The 17,026-nt window shown below is 49.8% G+C and overlaps 1 protein-coding gene across 2 annotated transcripts in view; it reads left to right on the forward strand.

The window, feature by feature from the left end:
* The first annotated feature begins 657 nt into the window (after positions 1-657).
* DLG5 (discs large MAGUK scaffold protein 5) overlaps positions 658-17,026 on the forward strand; it is a 119,952-nt gene continuing 103,583 nt past the window's right edge. For both annotated transcript variants that reach the window (XM_081250558.1, XM_081250559.1), the window contains exon 1: positions 658-1,100. In XM_081250558.1, coding sequence (XP_081106684.1) covers positions 797-1,100 — 304 coding nt within the window. In that variant the 5' untranslated portion in view covers positions 658-796. The remainder of the gene's footprint in view (positions 1,101-17,026) is intronic.

A 17,026-nucleotide genomic window follows, 5' to 3' on the forward strand; every position in this document is an offset into this window, starting at 1 on the left:
CGATGTCCCCGCCTCCGAGGCGGGCCCGGGGCGGGGAGGTGGGGACCCCTCCCCTTCGCCCATCCCCTCGGGGCCGGCCGCCCGGGCGCTGGAAAGGCCGGCCGGGGGAAGGGAGGGGAGAGAGAGGAGAGGAGAGGAGAGGAGGGGAGGGCGGAGGGACAGACCGGCGGCGGCGGCGGCGGCGACGCCGGGGCGCGGGCAAGGCGGAGCCGGCGGCGGCCGCGGGGCCCCAGTGAGCCGGGCCGGGGCGAGGCGGCTCCCGAGCCGTCGGGGGGCCTGGCGAAGACGGCCGGGCCACTTTCCTTTCCGAGTTGTGATCGTGTTCGGGGGGCGGCGCCGGGGCCGGCGTTTCGGGGAGAGTTTTCTCGCGGGGCGGGCGGGGGAGCGGCGCGCGCCGAGGGGGAGGGGAGGGGGAGCATGCCCGGCTGGAGCCGGGCCTCGGGGCGCGCCCCGGCCGCCGTCCCCACCTCCGCCTCCTCCTTCTCCTCCTCCGTCTCCTCCTCCTCCTCCTCTTCCAGTCCCGCCGCCGCCGCAGCCAACATGGCTGCGCTACTGAGCCCGGGAGGCGGCCGCTGCTGAGCGCCGCTCGCCGCCCGGGCCCCCAGCCCGCCCAGGCCCCGGCCAATGGCCCCCGCGGCCTCGCGGCCCCCGGCGCTCTAGGGCTGCCGCCACCGCTCGCCGCCCCGAGGCGCCCGGGGCCCGTCGCCACCCGCCTGTCTGCCCGCCCACCCGCGCGCCCGCCGGCCTCCGGGAGTCCGGTTGCTGTCCGGCGGGGCGGGGCGGCGCGGCCGCCACCATGGAGCCCCAGCGCCGGGAGCTGCTCGCCCAGTGTCAGCAGAGCCTGGCCCAGGCCATGACAGAGGTGGAGGCGGTGCTCGGGCTGCTCGAGGCCGCAGGAGCGCTGAGCCCCGGCGAGCGGCGGCAGCTGGACGAGGAGGCGGGAGGCGCCAAGGCGGAGCTGCTGCTCAAGCTGCTCCTGGCCAAGGAGCGGGACCACTTCCAGGACCTGCGGGCGGCGCTGGAGAAGACGCAGCCTCACCTGCTGCCTATTCTCTACCTGAACGGCGTCGTCGGGCCCCCGCAGCCCACCGAGGGCGCCGGTGAGTGTGAGACCCCCGCCCGGCCTCTCGAACCCGCCTTCCACGACTTCTCTCTCCGGTTCTCCGAGGGGGAAGTCGCGAGGGCCATTCACCTACCTGGCGCCTGCCGCGGGGAGAACCTTCCCTCCTTCATTCTGCCTGGGGAGGGCCCGATGCGCGGACCCCCACTTCACACCTCCTCCCCCAATCCCACCCTTGCTGTGAACAATGCCCCGCACTGCAGGCCTTGATCCTCCAGGTACCGCGGCAGCAGGGTCCTCCCGAGACCACCAGGTCCAACCGCGGGGCGATCTCGGAGGGATGTCCGTCAGTCCCTTTTCTAAGACTTCACCATCCACCAGTCCTTTGAGAGCCTTTGCTAGCCTTCAATCAGTGATAAGGTCTAGAAGAATAGAACCTGGGCCAGGGCCAGTACTTCTGAATTTTGGTCCCTGGCACCCCGTTTCAGGACCACTGGTGCCTTTTCACTTTTTGATTTTCTCAGCTCCCTCTGCCCAAAGCTCAGTCTGTTTGTTCGCCCAGGCTTGTGGTTGATTATGCACAATGCCTGCTAGGTTTCTTTGGAAACTGTGGGCCGGGAAAAGTTGGGGAAGTTGCATTGCACCATGGGAAAATCCTGGTAGTAGCTGCTGGGGCTCAGTTCCCTCCCTAAGGCTGCCGAGCTGCCTGAGGAGGGAAGGCTGGTGACTGGTTCCCTTGGGTGGTGGTGACGGATTTGTGAGTATTCGTGTGTGTGTGTGTGGGGGGGTGGGTACTGCTGGGAGTTTGTGGCAAGTGGTAGGCTTGGCGTGGCCTGGTTGGGGAGTGTGGAAAGCCAGGCTTTTAGACAAGGAAGCTGAGGAAGAAGGCATAGCATTGAGGAAGGAAGAGCCAGCATTTATTGGGCACCTACTGTTGTGGCAGGCACTCTGCTGTATCACGTTTGTTTACCACTCTCTGAGCTATTATTCCTACTTTGCCAGAGAGAAAACTCCAGCTTGGAGTGGTTAAATTGCTCAAAGTATTGGGCACCAGTTTTCAGTTATGACCCATTGTTTTATTTAACCCATTTGGAACCAGGAAGCAACAAGTGCTGCTTTTCTATGTCTTGTCCGTGTTTTAAAAGTGAACAGAGAGGGCTGATGAGCTGCCTTTAACAACTTGTAGGCCACAGGCTGATGAAACGTGTTTATTTGGCTGTTAAAAGCCTCACTTATTAAGGAGATGCTTTTATAAGCTGTTCCTGGTAACAGCTCCACTGGATATTGGCCACCTTTTTTTGGTAGTGAAGGCAACTGGCATACAGAGAGACTAAACTGCTGGCCACACAGCATATCATTTCACTGATGGCCCTTCTGTCTTCACTTTGGGTTTCTGACTCTTCAGCATTTCTGTTCCTCAAACCTACGCTGTCCCCCAGTTATGATCGTGTCTGAGGTGCTGGGCAGCCCAGTCCTCTCCTGGGATGATGCTAAGAAGAGCTGTCAGATGTGGCCTTGAGGATAAGGTCAGAGGGAAATCTCTTCGGGGTAACTTTTTTTTCTTCTTAGTTGCCTTTTTGTCTACCTAGCTCTCTGTGTTTGAAGGAGGAGGTTGATCAAGGAAGCGCAGAAGTTAAGAGTGCGGACAGACTTAAGTCTTCATTGGGATGTGTTTGAATCAGCACTAGCTTTAATCTCTGGAATAGATAGATGAATTGCCATTAATTAATTAGGTCCCTCCCTTTTCCATGCCTGGTAGAGAAGGTGGGGCCTCACAGAGCTGACATTCTGGAAGCTGGTCCTGACATCTAAGGAAAGGATGAAATAGGGTTTGGATTTTATCCTCAAGGACAGGATTTCAAACCCTAGTTTCACCACAATGCAGAGCTGTGTAGCTTTTCAAGGGAAGTTAAGTTCATTTTAGTTAATACTTTAGGAAAAAATTACGATAGCATTTGGTCTGGCAAGATGCCATGTAGAGCTTCTGGGGATGAGGGGGTGACACGGTGTGCAAGGAAACTACAGAGCGTTGGGATCTTTTAAAGGATGAATTACTGTGCAGTGGTTGCCAGCTTTTTTTCTGTTAGCCAGGGAGCCCCTTTTATGGCACAAAGCTCAGTGACTAAAAGGACTGCTCAGGTTGAAGGAATGGAAGCACCCGTTTCATCCCTTGAGGAGCCGAAGTCAGGGAAACTCAGCCCTGTGTCCTGGTCTTTGCTCTCCCAGCAGGTTCCACTCTGCACACAGGTGCACACCTCTGCCTGTAAGACAGCCTTAGTGCAAGCATCTTGTGGGAGCCCCAGAGAGGAACCAGTTGGCTTCCTAAGGATCCGTAGTCTCAAGGGGAGGCCCCTTTGTCACTGTTTCTACATCGGAGGTGCTGCCATCACCCAGTTAGGGGCTCCTTTGATGGATTCCACATCCCATGTGGGCCCCTGGTCTAGAATGCCCGTCCCATGGCTGGCACTTGTGTGCTGTGGGAGTTTGTTGTGCTGCAGGCAGATGATGTCTGGCCGCTCCCCACATGGGGCCTGGAACTGGGAGGAAACTGGCCTAGGTGGTACGGGGCAGGTAAGCAAACCAAACCATCCGTTCTGCTCATGCTCAGTTAGAGCCCCAGACATTTATAACTCACCATGCTCAGGCCTGGGGTATGAATGTGAGTAAGAAGACACAGAGTTGTTTTATTTTGGGGACGGGGAGTTCTCTACCAGAATTGATAGGACATTGCTGTTGAGCATTTTCTATCTTATTGCATACTTTAATATCTCACTTAGTTCTGTGGCACCTAGTGCCTTTTCTGCGTGACACTGTGTTTTATTCCCCCCATCTGTGAGGTCTGAGGACAGGCCAGGATTTGCAGGGCAGAAAGGAGCTGGAGTCAGGCTAAGTGCAGTGCTCCTGATTCCATGTTGGGGGTGGTTTTTCCTGTTACCTGGTTAGGCCCTCCCATTAGAGTTTTAGGTCGTTTCCTGCATTGGGGAACTCTGGAATTTTGTAGCCTTTCCTTGTCCCAATACATGCATCTGTAGGGAAGGAATGAGTCCCTTTGTCCCCACTGGTGGTAGAGAGAGGAGAGAACTGTTCTCCTCTGACTGGCTCAGGTCTCTCGAGTTTCTTCCATGGTAGTACCAGGATCTTGTTTGTTCACTCGGAACCCGCGAGATCCTTTGTTTTTTCTCTTTGATTCAGCTGCTAACATCTGGGTTTTTTCACTTGAAGCTCCTCAACCGCCTGCCTCTGGAGTGAGGGGCCCCTTCCTGGCGCTGAGCCTCAGCGTCCTCATCTGTGAGATGGGGCTGGGGGTGCTGCATGGCCTGTCTCAGCCACTGGGAGGCAAAATAAGATTGGGGAGGACTGAGGTGCCTGGTCCTGTTCTTGGTGCACGTGGGGCCGGGGTGCATAGGATGTAATTCCAGCCTGCAGCTTGCTGCCTAGTTGGGGGAATGGGACACTCAGGAGAGTGACATTATGAGACAGATCAATTGAGTGATACAAATACAAACAGGCTTTTTCCTCCTTTTAAAACTCTACTACATGCTTTCTGCAAATACTCTCATCCACCCCAAGTGGCTCTAATTATCATCTAAGTGTGGAGGGCTCCCCAAACCATTTTCACAACAGGCCTCTCTCGTGGAGCAGAAGTGACTGCTGGTGGCGCTCTCTACTGTGTGCTCAGAGCTGAATTTCTCCTCCTTGTCCCCTCCGTGCCTCCTCTTTAGTTTCCTGGAGAGCTGGCTGACTTGGCTTCGCTACAGTTAAGAGGATGGAGACAGTAGTGTTTGCTGGAGAAGCCAAGGAAGGCTTTGAGGAGGGACTGGGGCTTGAGCTGGGTGTTGAAGGGGTACTCTGAGTGTGCAGAGGAAAAGGAGGATGTTGTGGGTGGGAGATGCAAGAACAAACTCCTAGCTATGAGAGGAGCAGTGTGTTTTCAGGTTGCAGAAATTAGACCAGCCTGAGTGAGCAGGGCATTGGCTCTGGGTGGGTGGAGATGCAGAGGTAATCTGAAGGACCATGATGGCTAGGCGGAGCAAGGGGTCTATACACCACCTGGAATTTAGGCATTGTACACTTGTCAGAAGTTAAAGCTGGAGGAATTTTTAAAAAAGAATAACCCCAGGCGTTTCCAGTGGGATGAGTGCAGTTGGCTGCTGATTGTCAGGTGTGGATTATCTATTATTCATTAGAGGTTACCTGGGCGTTTTGTTCTCTCCCTACTCTCTTCAGGTACCAGCCACCTTTTCTTCATCCACTCTGTCCTTGATGGTCATAAAGCTCCAACCATTGTGGTTTTTTTTTTTTTTTTTTTTTTTTTTTTTGGCGGTACGCGGGCCTCTCACCGCTGCGGCCTCTCCCGTTGTGGAGCACAGGCTCCGGACACGCAGGCTCAGCGGCCATGGCTCACGGGCCCAGCCGCTCCGCGGCATGTGGGATCTTCCCAGACCAGGGCACGAACCCATATCCCCTGCATCGGCAGGCGGACTCTCAACCACTGCGCCACCAGGGAAGCCCCACTGTGGTTTTTCTTTTGGTTCTGTTAATTGTGTTGAGAGGAAGTAGTGAGGAACTTGAAAGTGATGGTTGAAAAGAGGTTTCCAAGAGAAAGGCAGATTTTATTTATCCCTCTGTGTATTAGTTGAGGCACCCTTATTGCAGGTGACAGAAACTTAGCTCAAACTGTATTAGGCAGAAAAGAGAAATTTATTGTATAATATTCTAAAACCTTGGGATGAATTGGAGTAACTGGCCTTTGGATGATTGATCCTGAATGCCACGGGCTTTTCCCGTGGGCCTGGAACTTGACCTCAGGCCCCTCTTGTCTTCATCTTCGCAGCCCCTGACCAGAGAATAAAGGGAGCTGTATCCAGTAAACCAGGCAGAAAAATCTCATGGGAGGATTCTGATTGGCCTGACTAGGGTCACATGTCCATGTGAGACCCAGTCACTGTGGCTGGGGCTAAAGGACTAAGATTGGCCCAGCAGTGGACCCAACCAATAGGGTAGGGTGATTGGCAGCTCTTACCAGTACCATGTGGTTCTTTAGAATGAGGAGAAGCAGTACTCCAAAAAAAGAAGAGCAGAAAGGATGTTGTGCAGGTAAAGCAGCAGGTGAATATCCAAGATGTGGTCTCATCTTTGTGTGATGATGCGATTAGCAGATGAGGTCATTGCTGGAGTGGGGTGGTTGGAGGTTGTCAGATTTCACTAGGTTTTAGACCTTGAGCAAGGCAGTTAACCTTTCTGAACTTACCTCCCTCTCTACAAAATAATTAAAACAGTAACTGCTTCACTCTGCTGTTTGACAATGCATGGTAGGAAAAAAGGAGCATTTATTAGTGTGGTGAGTAATGCAGCCTGGAACCAGCCTTAGGACCAGAAGCCTGGGATTCTCCTGATCTGAGGGTTATGTGAGAGCTCCTGGTAAACTGCTGAACAGATGTCAGGGTTGCTTTTACTGTGGCTGTGGGTCATCAAGAGTAAATGTAGGGGCCTCCCTGGTGGCGCAGTGGTTGAGAGTCCGCCTGCCGATGCAGGGGATACGGGTTCGTGCCCCGGTCTGGGAGGATCCCATATGCCGCGGAGCGGCTGGGCCCGTGGGCCATGGCCGCTGGGCCTGCGCGTCCGGAGCCTGTGCTCCGCAGCGGGAGGGGCCGCAACAGTGAGAGGCCCGCGTACCGCAAAAAGAAAAAAAAAAAAAAAAAAAGAGTAAATGTAATCTCCATGAGCCAACTTCGCTGTTGTATTCCCGATGCCTAGAATAGAGCCTGGCCCAAGATGGGCGTTCAGTAAATTTCTGTTGGATGGATGACTAGTCAGCTGTGTGGCGAATGAGTAGTGTGTCCCTGCATAAGTCCAGATTCTCTTCAGAAATAAGTGCAGATTCTTAAGTGGTGACTTCACAGTGACAGAAGGCTGTGGGAGTGCAGGAAGGCTAGGGTGAGTTCCAGCGGCACACACGGATGTCCCCACCCACAGTATGTCTGTGATGGAAGCAGGTGGTGTGACATTGGTTTCTGAAGTCTCCAAGGTCACCCCTCAGGTACCAGCATTGTGGGACTGGCTGCCAGGAGCCATGCGGAGCGACCACACTGCCTGTGTAGGATTGGAGAGCCCTTCACTTTTTGCACTTAGAATTTGAAAGTCAGCTTGGTGTCCTCGAAAGAGTTTTGGATGGGGATCTGCTCCTAACTGTACAACATATTGACCTTGGATGAGCCTCTTAACTACCTGGGGCTTGTTTTTTTCCAAGTAGAAGCCTGGAAGAAGTAAAGCTGGAAGAAGTTCAGTGTTGACTGAGGACTTCCTCAGTCCTGTAGGGTTCTCAGTAATTGCAGGGTGGCCTTAGGTCCAAGGAAGCTTGGTGATGGGGTTGGAGTAGATTTCTAAGACCTTTCTTCCAGGTCTCTACCATGATTACTATTTTTTTAAATTAAAACTAATTTATTTTGGGCTGCGTTGGGTCTTCGTTGCTACGTGTGGGCTTTCTCTAGTTGCGGCGAGCGGGGGCTACTCTTCGTTGCGGTGCGTGGGCTTCTCATTGCGGTGGCTTCTCTTGTTGTGGAGCATGGGCTCTAGGCACGTGGGCTCAGTAGTTGTGGCTCGTGGGCTCTAGAGTGCAGGCTCAGTAGTTGTGGCGCACGGGTTTAGTTGCTCTGCGGCATGTGGGATCTTCCCAGAGCAGGGCTCAAACCCGTGTCCCCTGCATTGGTAGGCGGATTCTTAACCACTGCACCACCAGGAAAGTCATGATTACTATTTTTTGATTTAGTGTTAGTGTGGAGTGATTTTCGTACTCTGGCTTTCTATTTCCTGAAAAAGTAAGCAATGTAGGAGAGTTATTTTGTCTTAAGTTTTTTGTTCCACCTCATTCCAACCACCTATACATTCTGCAGGCCATTTTGAGGGGGTTCTTTATTAATTTCTTGTAACCTTGGGAAGATGTGAGCCACAGAAATAGTGGGCATAAAGCAAGAGGGCTGAACTCCCTACGGGTCTGTGCAGTAGGGATGCCAAACACGTTCAGCAGAGAAGAATTTTAAATGGGATTGAGTTGGGGAGATACTGCATTTTTTTTCACCTTTTCCCTGGGGCAGATTGCATATCTCTGAATTGTGTGTGTCTGTTGATCTTTTTGAGACAGAGTTCCACGAAAGTGCTACAGAAATATTTTAAATTAAACAGATGTTTGGAGTGTTCCATGTTGGCCGTCCAATTCTAAACCCTTGGTGGGTAATTGTGAGGTGACTGTTGACCTTGATGTTCGTTTCACACTAAGGGTCATAACCCATTTGCTTTGTACGTTTTTTTTTTTTAATACTGTGGTAAAATATATATAGCATAACATTTACCATTTGAACCAATTTTTTCTATTTTTTAAATTGTGGTAAAATATGCATAACATTAAAATTACTGTTTTATTAATTTTTAAGTGTACAGTTCAGTGGTATTAAGTACATTCACATTGTTGTGCAACCATCCCTACTATCCATCTCTAAAACTTTTTCTTTTCTTTTTTTTTTTTTTGGCTACACTGGGTCTTCGTTGCTGCACTTGGGCTTTCTCTAGTTGCGGTGAGCAGGGGCTACTCTTCGTTGCGGTGCGTGGGCTCCTCATTGCGGTGGCCTCTACTGTTGGGGAGCACAGACCCCAGAGCGCATGGGCTTCAGTAGTTGTGGCTCACAGGCTCTAGAGCTCAGGCTCAGTAGTTGTGGCGCACATGGGCTTAGTTGTTCTGTGGCATGTGGGATCTTCCCGGACCAGGGATCGAACCCGTGTCCCCTGCATTGGCAGGCGGATTCTTAACCACTGGACCACCAGGGAAGTCCCTCTAGAACTTTTTCATCTTTCGAACCTGAAACTCTACCAATTAAACAATAACTCTCCATTCTCCCCTCCCCCCAGCCCCTAGCAACCACCATTCTACTTTCTGTCTCTGTGAATTTGACTCCTCTAGGTATCGCATATAAAAATGGAGTCATATAGTATTTGTCATTTTGTGACTGGCTTATCTTCACTCAGCATAATGTCTTTATGGTTCATCCATATTATAGCATGTGTCAAAATTTCCTTCCTTTATTTAAAAATTTTTAATTGTAGTAAAGAACACAAAATATAAAATTCACCATCTTAACCATTTTAAGTGTACAGTTCAGTAGTGGTAAGTATATTCACATTGTTGTGTAAGAGATCTCCAGAACTTTTTCATCTTGCAAAACCAAAACTCTGTCTCCATTAAACAATAACTCCTCATTCCTCCCTCCCCCACCCCTGGGAACCACCATTCTACTTTCTGTTTCTATGAATTTGTTTACTTTAGATATCCCATATAAGTGGAATCACACAGTAGTTGTCTTTTTGTGACTGGCTTATTTCACTTAGGGTAATGTCCTCAAAGTTTATCCATGTTGTAGCATGAGACAGGATTTCTTTCCTTTTTAAGGCTGAATAATATTCCAGTGTATGTATGTACCACATTTTGTTTATCCACTCATCCACCAGTGTACTTTTGGGTTCCTTTCATTTCTTGGCTATTGTGAATAAAACTGCTATGAACATTGGTGCAGAAATATTTCTTTGAGGCCCTACTTTCAGTTCATTTGATTATATATCCAGGAGTAGAATTACGGATCATGTGGTAATTCTGTGTTTATTTTTTGAGGAATTTCCATACTGTTTGCTTTGAGTTTTAATTAAGGAAATCCCTACTGTCCACAGCACCTTGACTCAGGGATGAGTGGCCTGGCTGGAGTCCTAGTTCAACATTTTATTGTTTTCTTCTAAAAATTGTGTATTTCCCCCCCACCCAGACTCATTTTGGAAAGCCTTAGCACAATTCCTTTGGACCAGAAATAAAGATTTTAGTTTCAGTAGTCATCTGTGACTCTTTTGAGGGCAGAAGTTGTTGACCATAGAATCCCAGCAGCATTCATATCTGGCAGCCAGGGGGTGTTCACACATCTTCTTCGTGTTTGCAGTAGTACTAATATCTCCATCCCCAAAGGCCTTGAAGTATGTTAGTTATTTCCGCTTTGTAGACACTTGCTCCTTACCCCATTCAGGGTTGGTTTGGTTACATAGACTTGAATCCAGGGTTAACTGGCTATCAGGATTTTCTTTAGAAAAACCTAGATCAGCATTTCCCAGGGAAATATCTTCTAAACAGTAGTTTGGTGGGATGTCAGTGGTGTTATTTGTAAAAGGGTTCTCTGGTCAAGTACATTTGAGCAGTGCTGGTTTGAGCAGGCCACGCAGGCTACTTTACTGGGAGCCTCTCAGGCACCAGTAAGCCAGTGTGCTTTGGGACTTCACTGGAGTGGTTTCACTATGCAGCATTTCCCAAACTGATTTGACCACAAAACCCTTTTTCACTGAGCATCTTGCAACATCAGTGTTCTGAGAGGTGCGCTCTTGGGAAACTTCAGCATTAGTGCAGGGAACTGGAACATCAACGTATACCATCGTTTTTCGAATTTTCCCCCAGCTCTTTCATTCAAGGAACCAAAACGTTAAACGTTCCCATTCTTTTGAATTCTGATACCAGCTGAAATGGGCATATGTGATTCTGGGGCTAGGAGATTTTTTTGGATATGTTGACAATTCAGACGTGTAGTGGATTCTGGGACCAGTAGATTTTTTCGGTGTGTGATCTTGCACAAGATGTTTGACCTCTCTGGGCCTCAGTTTCCCCAGTGTGGCTTAACAAGCATGAAGTCTTGTTCGTGATGGTTATTCTTTGAGATGGTTAAACCTCTTGCGGTCTTCTCTAGAGCTGGGCTTTGGTCCATAGTTGGGGTTTCCAGGGGCACCTTGCAAGGATGTATAGAGACCTGTTCAGGGGTTTGGTGACTGTGGGTCCAGGACAGGTTAGCTCTTGGGCAGATCTTTTCTGAGCCCTGGGGAGTTGTTGGGCTGGAGAGCTGGAAGATGGCCTGGAGAGTGATAAGTTATTTCTGGGAAGATAGGTGATACAGATAAATGACCCGGGTGGCCTGAGCATCATTGGTGTGTTTGGAGCCCAGGAGTAAGGACACACAGAGAGAGCTGAGTGTCATGAACCCAGACTTGGGGACCCCCACAATAGTCTGTGTGACTTTAACAAGGCACTTAACCTCTCTGGGTTTTCTTTTTCATTATCTATAAAAGGGCTAATATTCTCCTCCTAGGGCTTTGGTGAGGATCGAGGTGATTTATGTGAGGTGAGGGCGAGCTGTTGCTGTTGCTGTTGCTGCTGCTTCTGCTCTTGGGGGTAGCCTGCCCTTGAGTAGAGAGCCAATCTCCTTCTTGTCCTTGGAATCAGGAGGTGTCACAGGGTACAGAGAGATGCTCAAGGGAGAGTCGAGAGTGTGCATGGACCAGGAAGCCCGCATTCCTGGGGCTGCTCAGAACACACTTTCACAGTGTTCTGGTCCTGGATCCTGCCATTAAGGAGGGCACTGCCATGAGCTATGAGGAGTTCAGCTCCAGAAGGACCTTCGGAAGAGTTATTTTAAAGGAAAGGAGACTTAGAGGGGCTTGGATGCTTGTTTTCAGATGGACATGGGCAGGTGATGAGACCTGATTCTTTCTGACCCCAGAGAGATGACTGGTAGAAGATACTGGGAGGTAGAATTGAGCTCAATATAAGGAAGAAGGCTTCCCTGGCGGCGCAGTGGTTAAGAATCCGCCTGCCACTGCAGGGGACACAGGTTCGAGCCCTAGTCCGGGAAATTCCCACCTGCCTCAGAGCAACTAAGCCCGTGCAGCACCACTACTGAGCATGCACTCTAGAGCCCGCATGCCACAACTACTGAGCCTGCATGCCTAGAGCCCGTGCTCCGCAACAGGAGAGGCCACCGCAGTGAGAAGCCCACTCACCTCAACAAAGAGTAGCTCCTGCTCGCTGCAACTAGAGAAAGCCGTGCGCAGCAACAAAGACCCTACGCAGCCAAAAATAAATAATAAATAAATAAATGAAAAGGAAGAACCTTTCTCCCTTCCTCCCTGCCTTAATTTTATACTATATATTATAAAAAATTTAAACATGCAGAGATGGAGAGGATAATATAATGAATACCCAGCTCTCCTAATAATTTATGTTTTCTGTAATTTAAAAAAAAAATTATTTGTTTATTTTTGGCTGTGTTGGGTCTTCGTTGCTGCGCGAGCTTTTTCTAGTTGCGGCAAGCGGGACCTAGTCTTCATTGCAGTGCACGGGCTTCTCATTGTGGTGGCCTCTCTTGTTGCGGAGCACGGGCTCTAGGTGCACGGGCTTCAGTAGTTGTGGCACACAGGCTCAGGAGTTGTGGCTCGCGGGCTCTAGAGCGCAGGCTCAGTAGTTGTGGCGCACGGGCTTAGTTGCTCCGCGGCATGTGGGATCTTCCCGGACCACGGCTCAAACCCATGTCCCCTGTGTTAGCAGGCAGATTCGTAACCACTGCGCCACCAGGGAAGTCCCATTTTCTGTAATATTTTAAAACAAATCCCAGACAGCCTATCACTTCCTCCATAAATACTTGAGGAGGTATCTCTAAGAGATAAGGCCTTTAGAAAAAAGATATAGCCAGCAGACCATTTTTACACCCAACAATCTTTTTTTTTTAACATCTTTATTGGAGTATAATTGCTTTACAATGTTGTGTTAGTTTCTGCTGTATAACAAAGTGAATCAGCTATACATATACATATATCCCCATATCCCCTCCCTCTTGCATCTCCCTCCCACCCTCCCTATCCCAACAACCAACAATATTAATAATTTCTTAATGTCATCTCAAATCCAGTTGATACTCAGTTTTCCTTGTTGCAGAAATGCCTCTTTAGAGATGGTTTGTTCAAATCAGGATTTTCATAAGGTCCACACGTTGCCTTTAGTTGATGCTGCTTTCTGAATCTCTTTTAGAATCCCCAGCAGCCCCCCTTCCCTGGGCCTTTTGTTTAAGGTAGAACTTGTTTTAATGGTCTGTGCCATCCAGCTATGGAGTGCACTGTTGCAGGTGGTGATGTCCCTTCCCCGAGAGTCCACGTAGATGGTGGGTGAGCATGGGGTGGTTACGTTAGAGAATGGGTTGTGGAGTCTGATCGTAAACCCCTTTAGCCTTAGTTTTCTCACAGGGCTGTTGGGAACAATTAAATGAAATAATATATGTGAAATGTAACTGTTCTTTATGAGTTAAATTTTTTTATTTTTGCCTTTTTTTTTTTTTTAAGCTGTGGGATTCTTTTCATTAACTGGACTCTTACATGAAAGCCAGATATATAAGATAGACAGGTGCTGTGGTGAACAGGTCTGGAGGCGTGGAGCTTGCCCCTTTTCCCCGTGGACTCCCTGAGGTGCCTCCACACAGTTCCCTCGGGTTCCCCAGAGTTCTGTGGAACAGGGTTTGAAAACCAGAGTGCTTGGATGCTTTTGTTTTAAGATGCTCTCCATGAAGAGGGAGGTGAAGAGCTACCCAAAGCCTCACCTTCCTTTGCCTGAGCTGAGGAAGGGTTGGTGAGTCACAGCTGGACCCGGAGGCTGCTGCCAGTGGCAGCTGTGCTTCCACCAGATACTCTTGTCTTTGTCTGCTTCCTCTGTTTACCTTTGTAGGTTTCCTTTCAGGATGAACCATGCTGTCAAAAATGACAAGTGACCACAGTGCAGCTAATAAAAAAAACCCCACTCTCTGCTACGCAAGACAGTGATTGGGAAGGAGCAGAGTGAAATCGCATCAGGTGGGGTCAGGTGGGAAGTGGTTACCTTTTCTGAAAACTTCTATTTTTTTTTTTTTTTAATACTATCACTGACTGGCCCTACCCCTACATTGCATAAGAGAATTGTTAGTTGTTGCTGCATAAACAAGCCCCTTCCGATATGCAGCCTGCAGGTGGGATTTGTGGAGCTGCCTGTGTGGGAAGCCAGCAGAGATGATCGCTTGTGACTCTGAGCTGCAGCCTTGGTGGCCGTCTCAAGCCAGGGTGTGTTTTTTCTACCCACAGTGTTTTTCTAGGTATGGCCTGTCTCTCCCAGGTGGCTCTCAGACCTCTTTCTGAGTCAACTTCATGTTACTTGTCTGGATGGTAACCGTCAGACTCCTTGGGATTGCCTGGGACCCCCAAACGAATATTCTTGTATATCATTTTGACCACTGTAAATCTGCTGTCCAAATGTGGTGAAAAATCTGTCCAGCCAATAGTGAGTGATGGGATAACAAACACATGGGAAGAAACTTAATTGTATTTTTATATATCGATGTAAGAAGTCATACTTTAAAGAAGTATAATGACCTTTTCAATACTCACGATAACCTCTATTTGTCTTGCTCAGGGTAACCTCTCTTTCTTCTCATCTGGCCAGAATTTTCATTTCCTGTTTATGTTGCTTAAGCAGCTTAAGATTGTCGAGTATCGCGGCTGGAAGGGATCTTAGAGACCACTTTGCCCAAACTGCTGATTTTACAAATGAGAAATAGCAGTCCAAAGACACAAAGGGACTCCACCAGGCTCTCACAGCATGCCTCGATGCAGCTGGACACAGGATCCAGGTTTCTTCCCAGGCCGGGGCTCCTTCCAAGGCATCTCCGCCAGCCACAGGCTGGGCGGGGAGTCTCGGGAGCCTTGACTGGTTTTTCCTGATCCAGGCCTGGCTTTGCAGGCACCAGCCTTTCCAGCATGTAACAGGGCATCGCAGTTCATGGAGCTGTGCTGCAGCTCTCCTTCCTGACCATTGAGAAAAATCTTTTATCAGACCATGCAGTTGGTATTTATGTTCCACACATGGGCAGACTAGGCCAAGAGAGGTTTGTCACCTTGCTCAGGGCCTCCAGCTGCTGAGAGGCTGGGCAGGCTTTGGAGTCTTTGTCAGTTTCTTTATAGAATCTGCATTTGTTCTGTATTCTGGGCCATCCTGTGAAGGTCCCCAGTGATTTTTCTGTGTCTTGAGCCTTGGACACCCCTTCTCTTCTTCGTGACAGGGTTCATTCATTCAGCAGACATGTTCTGAGCACCTGTCACACAGGGGGTACTATTTGAATGCAAACATAGGACGTGACATCTAACTTTAGTGCTGAGTCACAGAATGGGTCTGATGTTGGCAGGAGGTACCTCCTTGTCTCATTCTTTTTATGACACAGCAAAAACTTCTAGGGCTGATTGATGTGGTTTCTTATTGCTTAGTCACGGGACAGAGTTCAAAAAGCACAATGACGCCACTGAGCCTCTTGCCTCAGAGGAAAAAACCTTTAATAAAGATAAGAGGGTAAAGGCCCTGTGGACACTGAGCCGGCCACCCCCATGGCCAACCTCGTTGGGAACTGGATCCAGGAAAAAGCAAGAGAATAACAAAATGAAAATGTGCTGGCTCTGGGTCCTTCTCCTGGAAAAACTATAGCTAAACCTGAAGCAGCTTAGAATTTCGGGCCCGTGTGTGAGAGTTTATTATATGTGACTGTCTCTTCCGAGCTTTTTGGCCAATCCAACATGAAGACTTCCCATGTGAAAATTCAGCAGAGGTGGTCACTGTCTTCTTGCATGAGATCACTCAGCCTAAATTTAGGGTGGAGACCAGGCTGAGTCAGATCCAAGTTTTATCTGTCCAACTGCCTGTCCGTCTGCCCATCCATCATCTATCCAGCGTGAACCTGGTCAGTGCTCTGACCAGGCGCTGCTGAGTGCTGAGCATGCAGAGGTGAGAAAGACATTAGCCTTGCTCATGAACGACGTCACTGTCCCATACTGGATGCCCCGACTTGGATTTGCTCTTTTAGGTGGAAGGTATATCCTATTCTTCCTCAGAGGTTTTCATTTTTGGTTGCACTGTCTGTTCTGGAGCTTTTAGAAATGCTGGAAAGTAATCAGCTTAGCTTATTGACTTCCTACTCCTCACCTTCCATTTTGTGGTTTATAGCAGATGACAAGTGTATTTGCAAAAATCTGTAAGATTCTCAAAAGGGTGACAAAGAAGATGGTTCCTGCCCACCAGGAGTTTATTGTCTCATTGGAAAGCCCAAGCCCGAGGGAGCAGGTGTCCAGCAGAACAGGTCATGCAGCACAGAGGAGGCCACCTAAAGATCAGTGCACTATGAGCTGGGTGAGGGTGGGTGGCTGGCAGGCTGGGTGGGCGCTGGACAGGGACAAGGAGGAAGGCCGGCCTGATGAGACAGCGTGCAGAGCAGGAGCAGGAGGCTTGGGAGAAAATCCATTCTGTGAATAGTGGGTCTTCACAGGAATTTTGGGCTTCTGTTTAGGGCACGTACTCAGCAGGCCCTGGGAAAATAGGGTCAGGCTAGCCAGCCCCCGGAAGGCACAGGGCAAGCCTGGCTGTTGCGTCCAGTCATTCTCCCTGCATCGGTTCTCTGTGAGGCTGCTTGAGCCTGAGCCTGAGCCTGAGCCTGAGCCTGAGCCTGCCTAGAGGAATAGGCGGGGTTGGCATGGGCTAGAGGGTGGTCGGTAGAATGTGGGAGAGGGCACTGTGGCCAGAAGAGGGTGGGGTAAGGGGGTGTAGACTGACTAGCCTTCTCGGAATCCCCAGAGGTGCCTTGTTGGCTTTCTGTGAGCCCTTAGATGGATTGGAAGGCCTTCTTTTTTCTCCTAAGTTTCAAGTCTGAGAATTACAGCTGGGGTGTTTAGAAATCAGAGTCCCTGAGCCCTCCAGGGAACTTGAAACCCATTCCCATCTGCTGGCCTTCTCTTTGGGGAGGAGAAGGGAGCAGTTGAGGAGTGAGGTGGCTGAGGAGAAATAAGTGACCATTGCCCTCTAGCTGTGTCCCTGTGGCCCCCTCACATAGCCTTACCAAGCCTTATCCTTCTCTCTCTGATGGGACCTGTGACGCCACTGCCTTCCGAGCTGGTGTGAAAGTAGGTGGATGGTGCAGGGAAATGGTCCCATGCACATAGATCGTTGTGCACTGTGCAGATGGTAGGTGTTTTTATTGCACAGGATACTTTGTCTGTTATTTTTGTATTTCCTCATTTGACCTCAGCAACCCTTTGGGGGTCCCTACTCGACCTTAC

Source organism: Mesoplodon bidens (assembly GCF_964165515.1).
Source record: "Mesoplodon bidens genome assembly, chromosome: 1".
Classification (NCBI taxonomy): Eukaryota; Metazoa; Chordata; class Mammalia; order Artiodactyla; family Ziphiidae; genus Mesoplodon; species Mesoplodon bidens.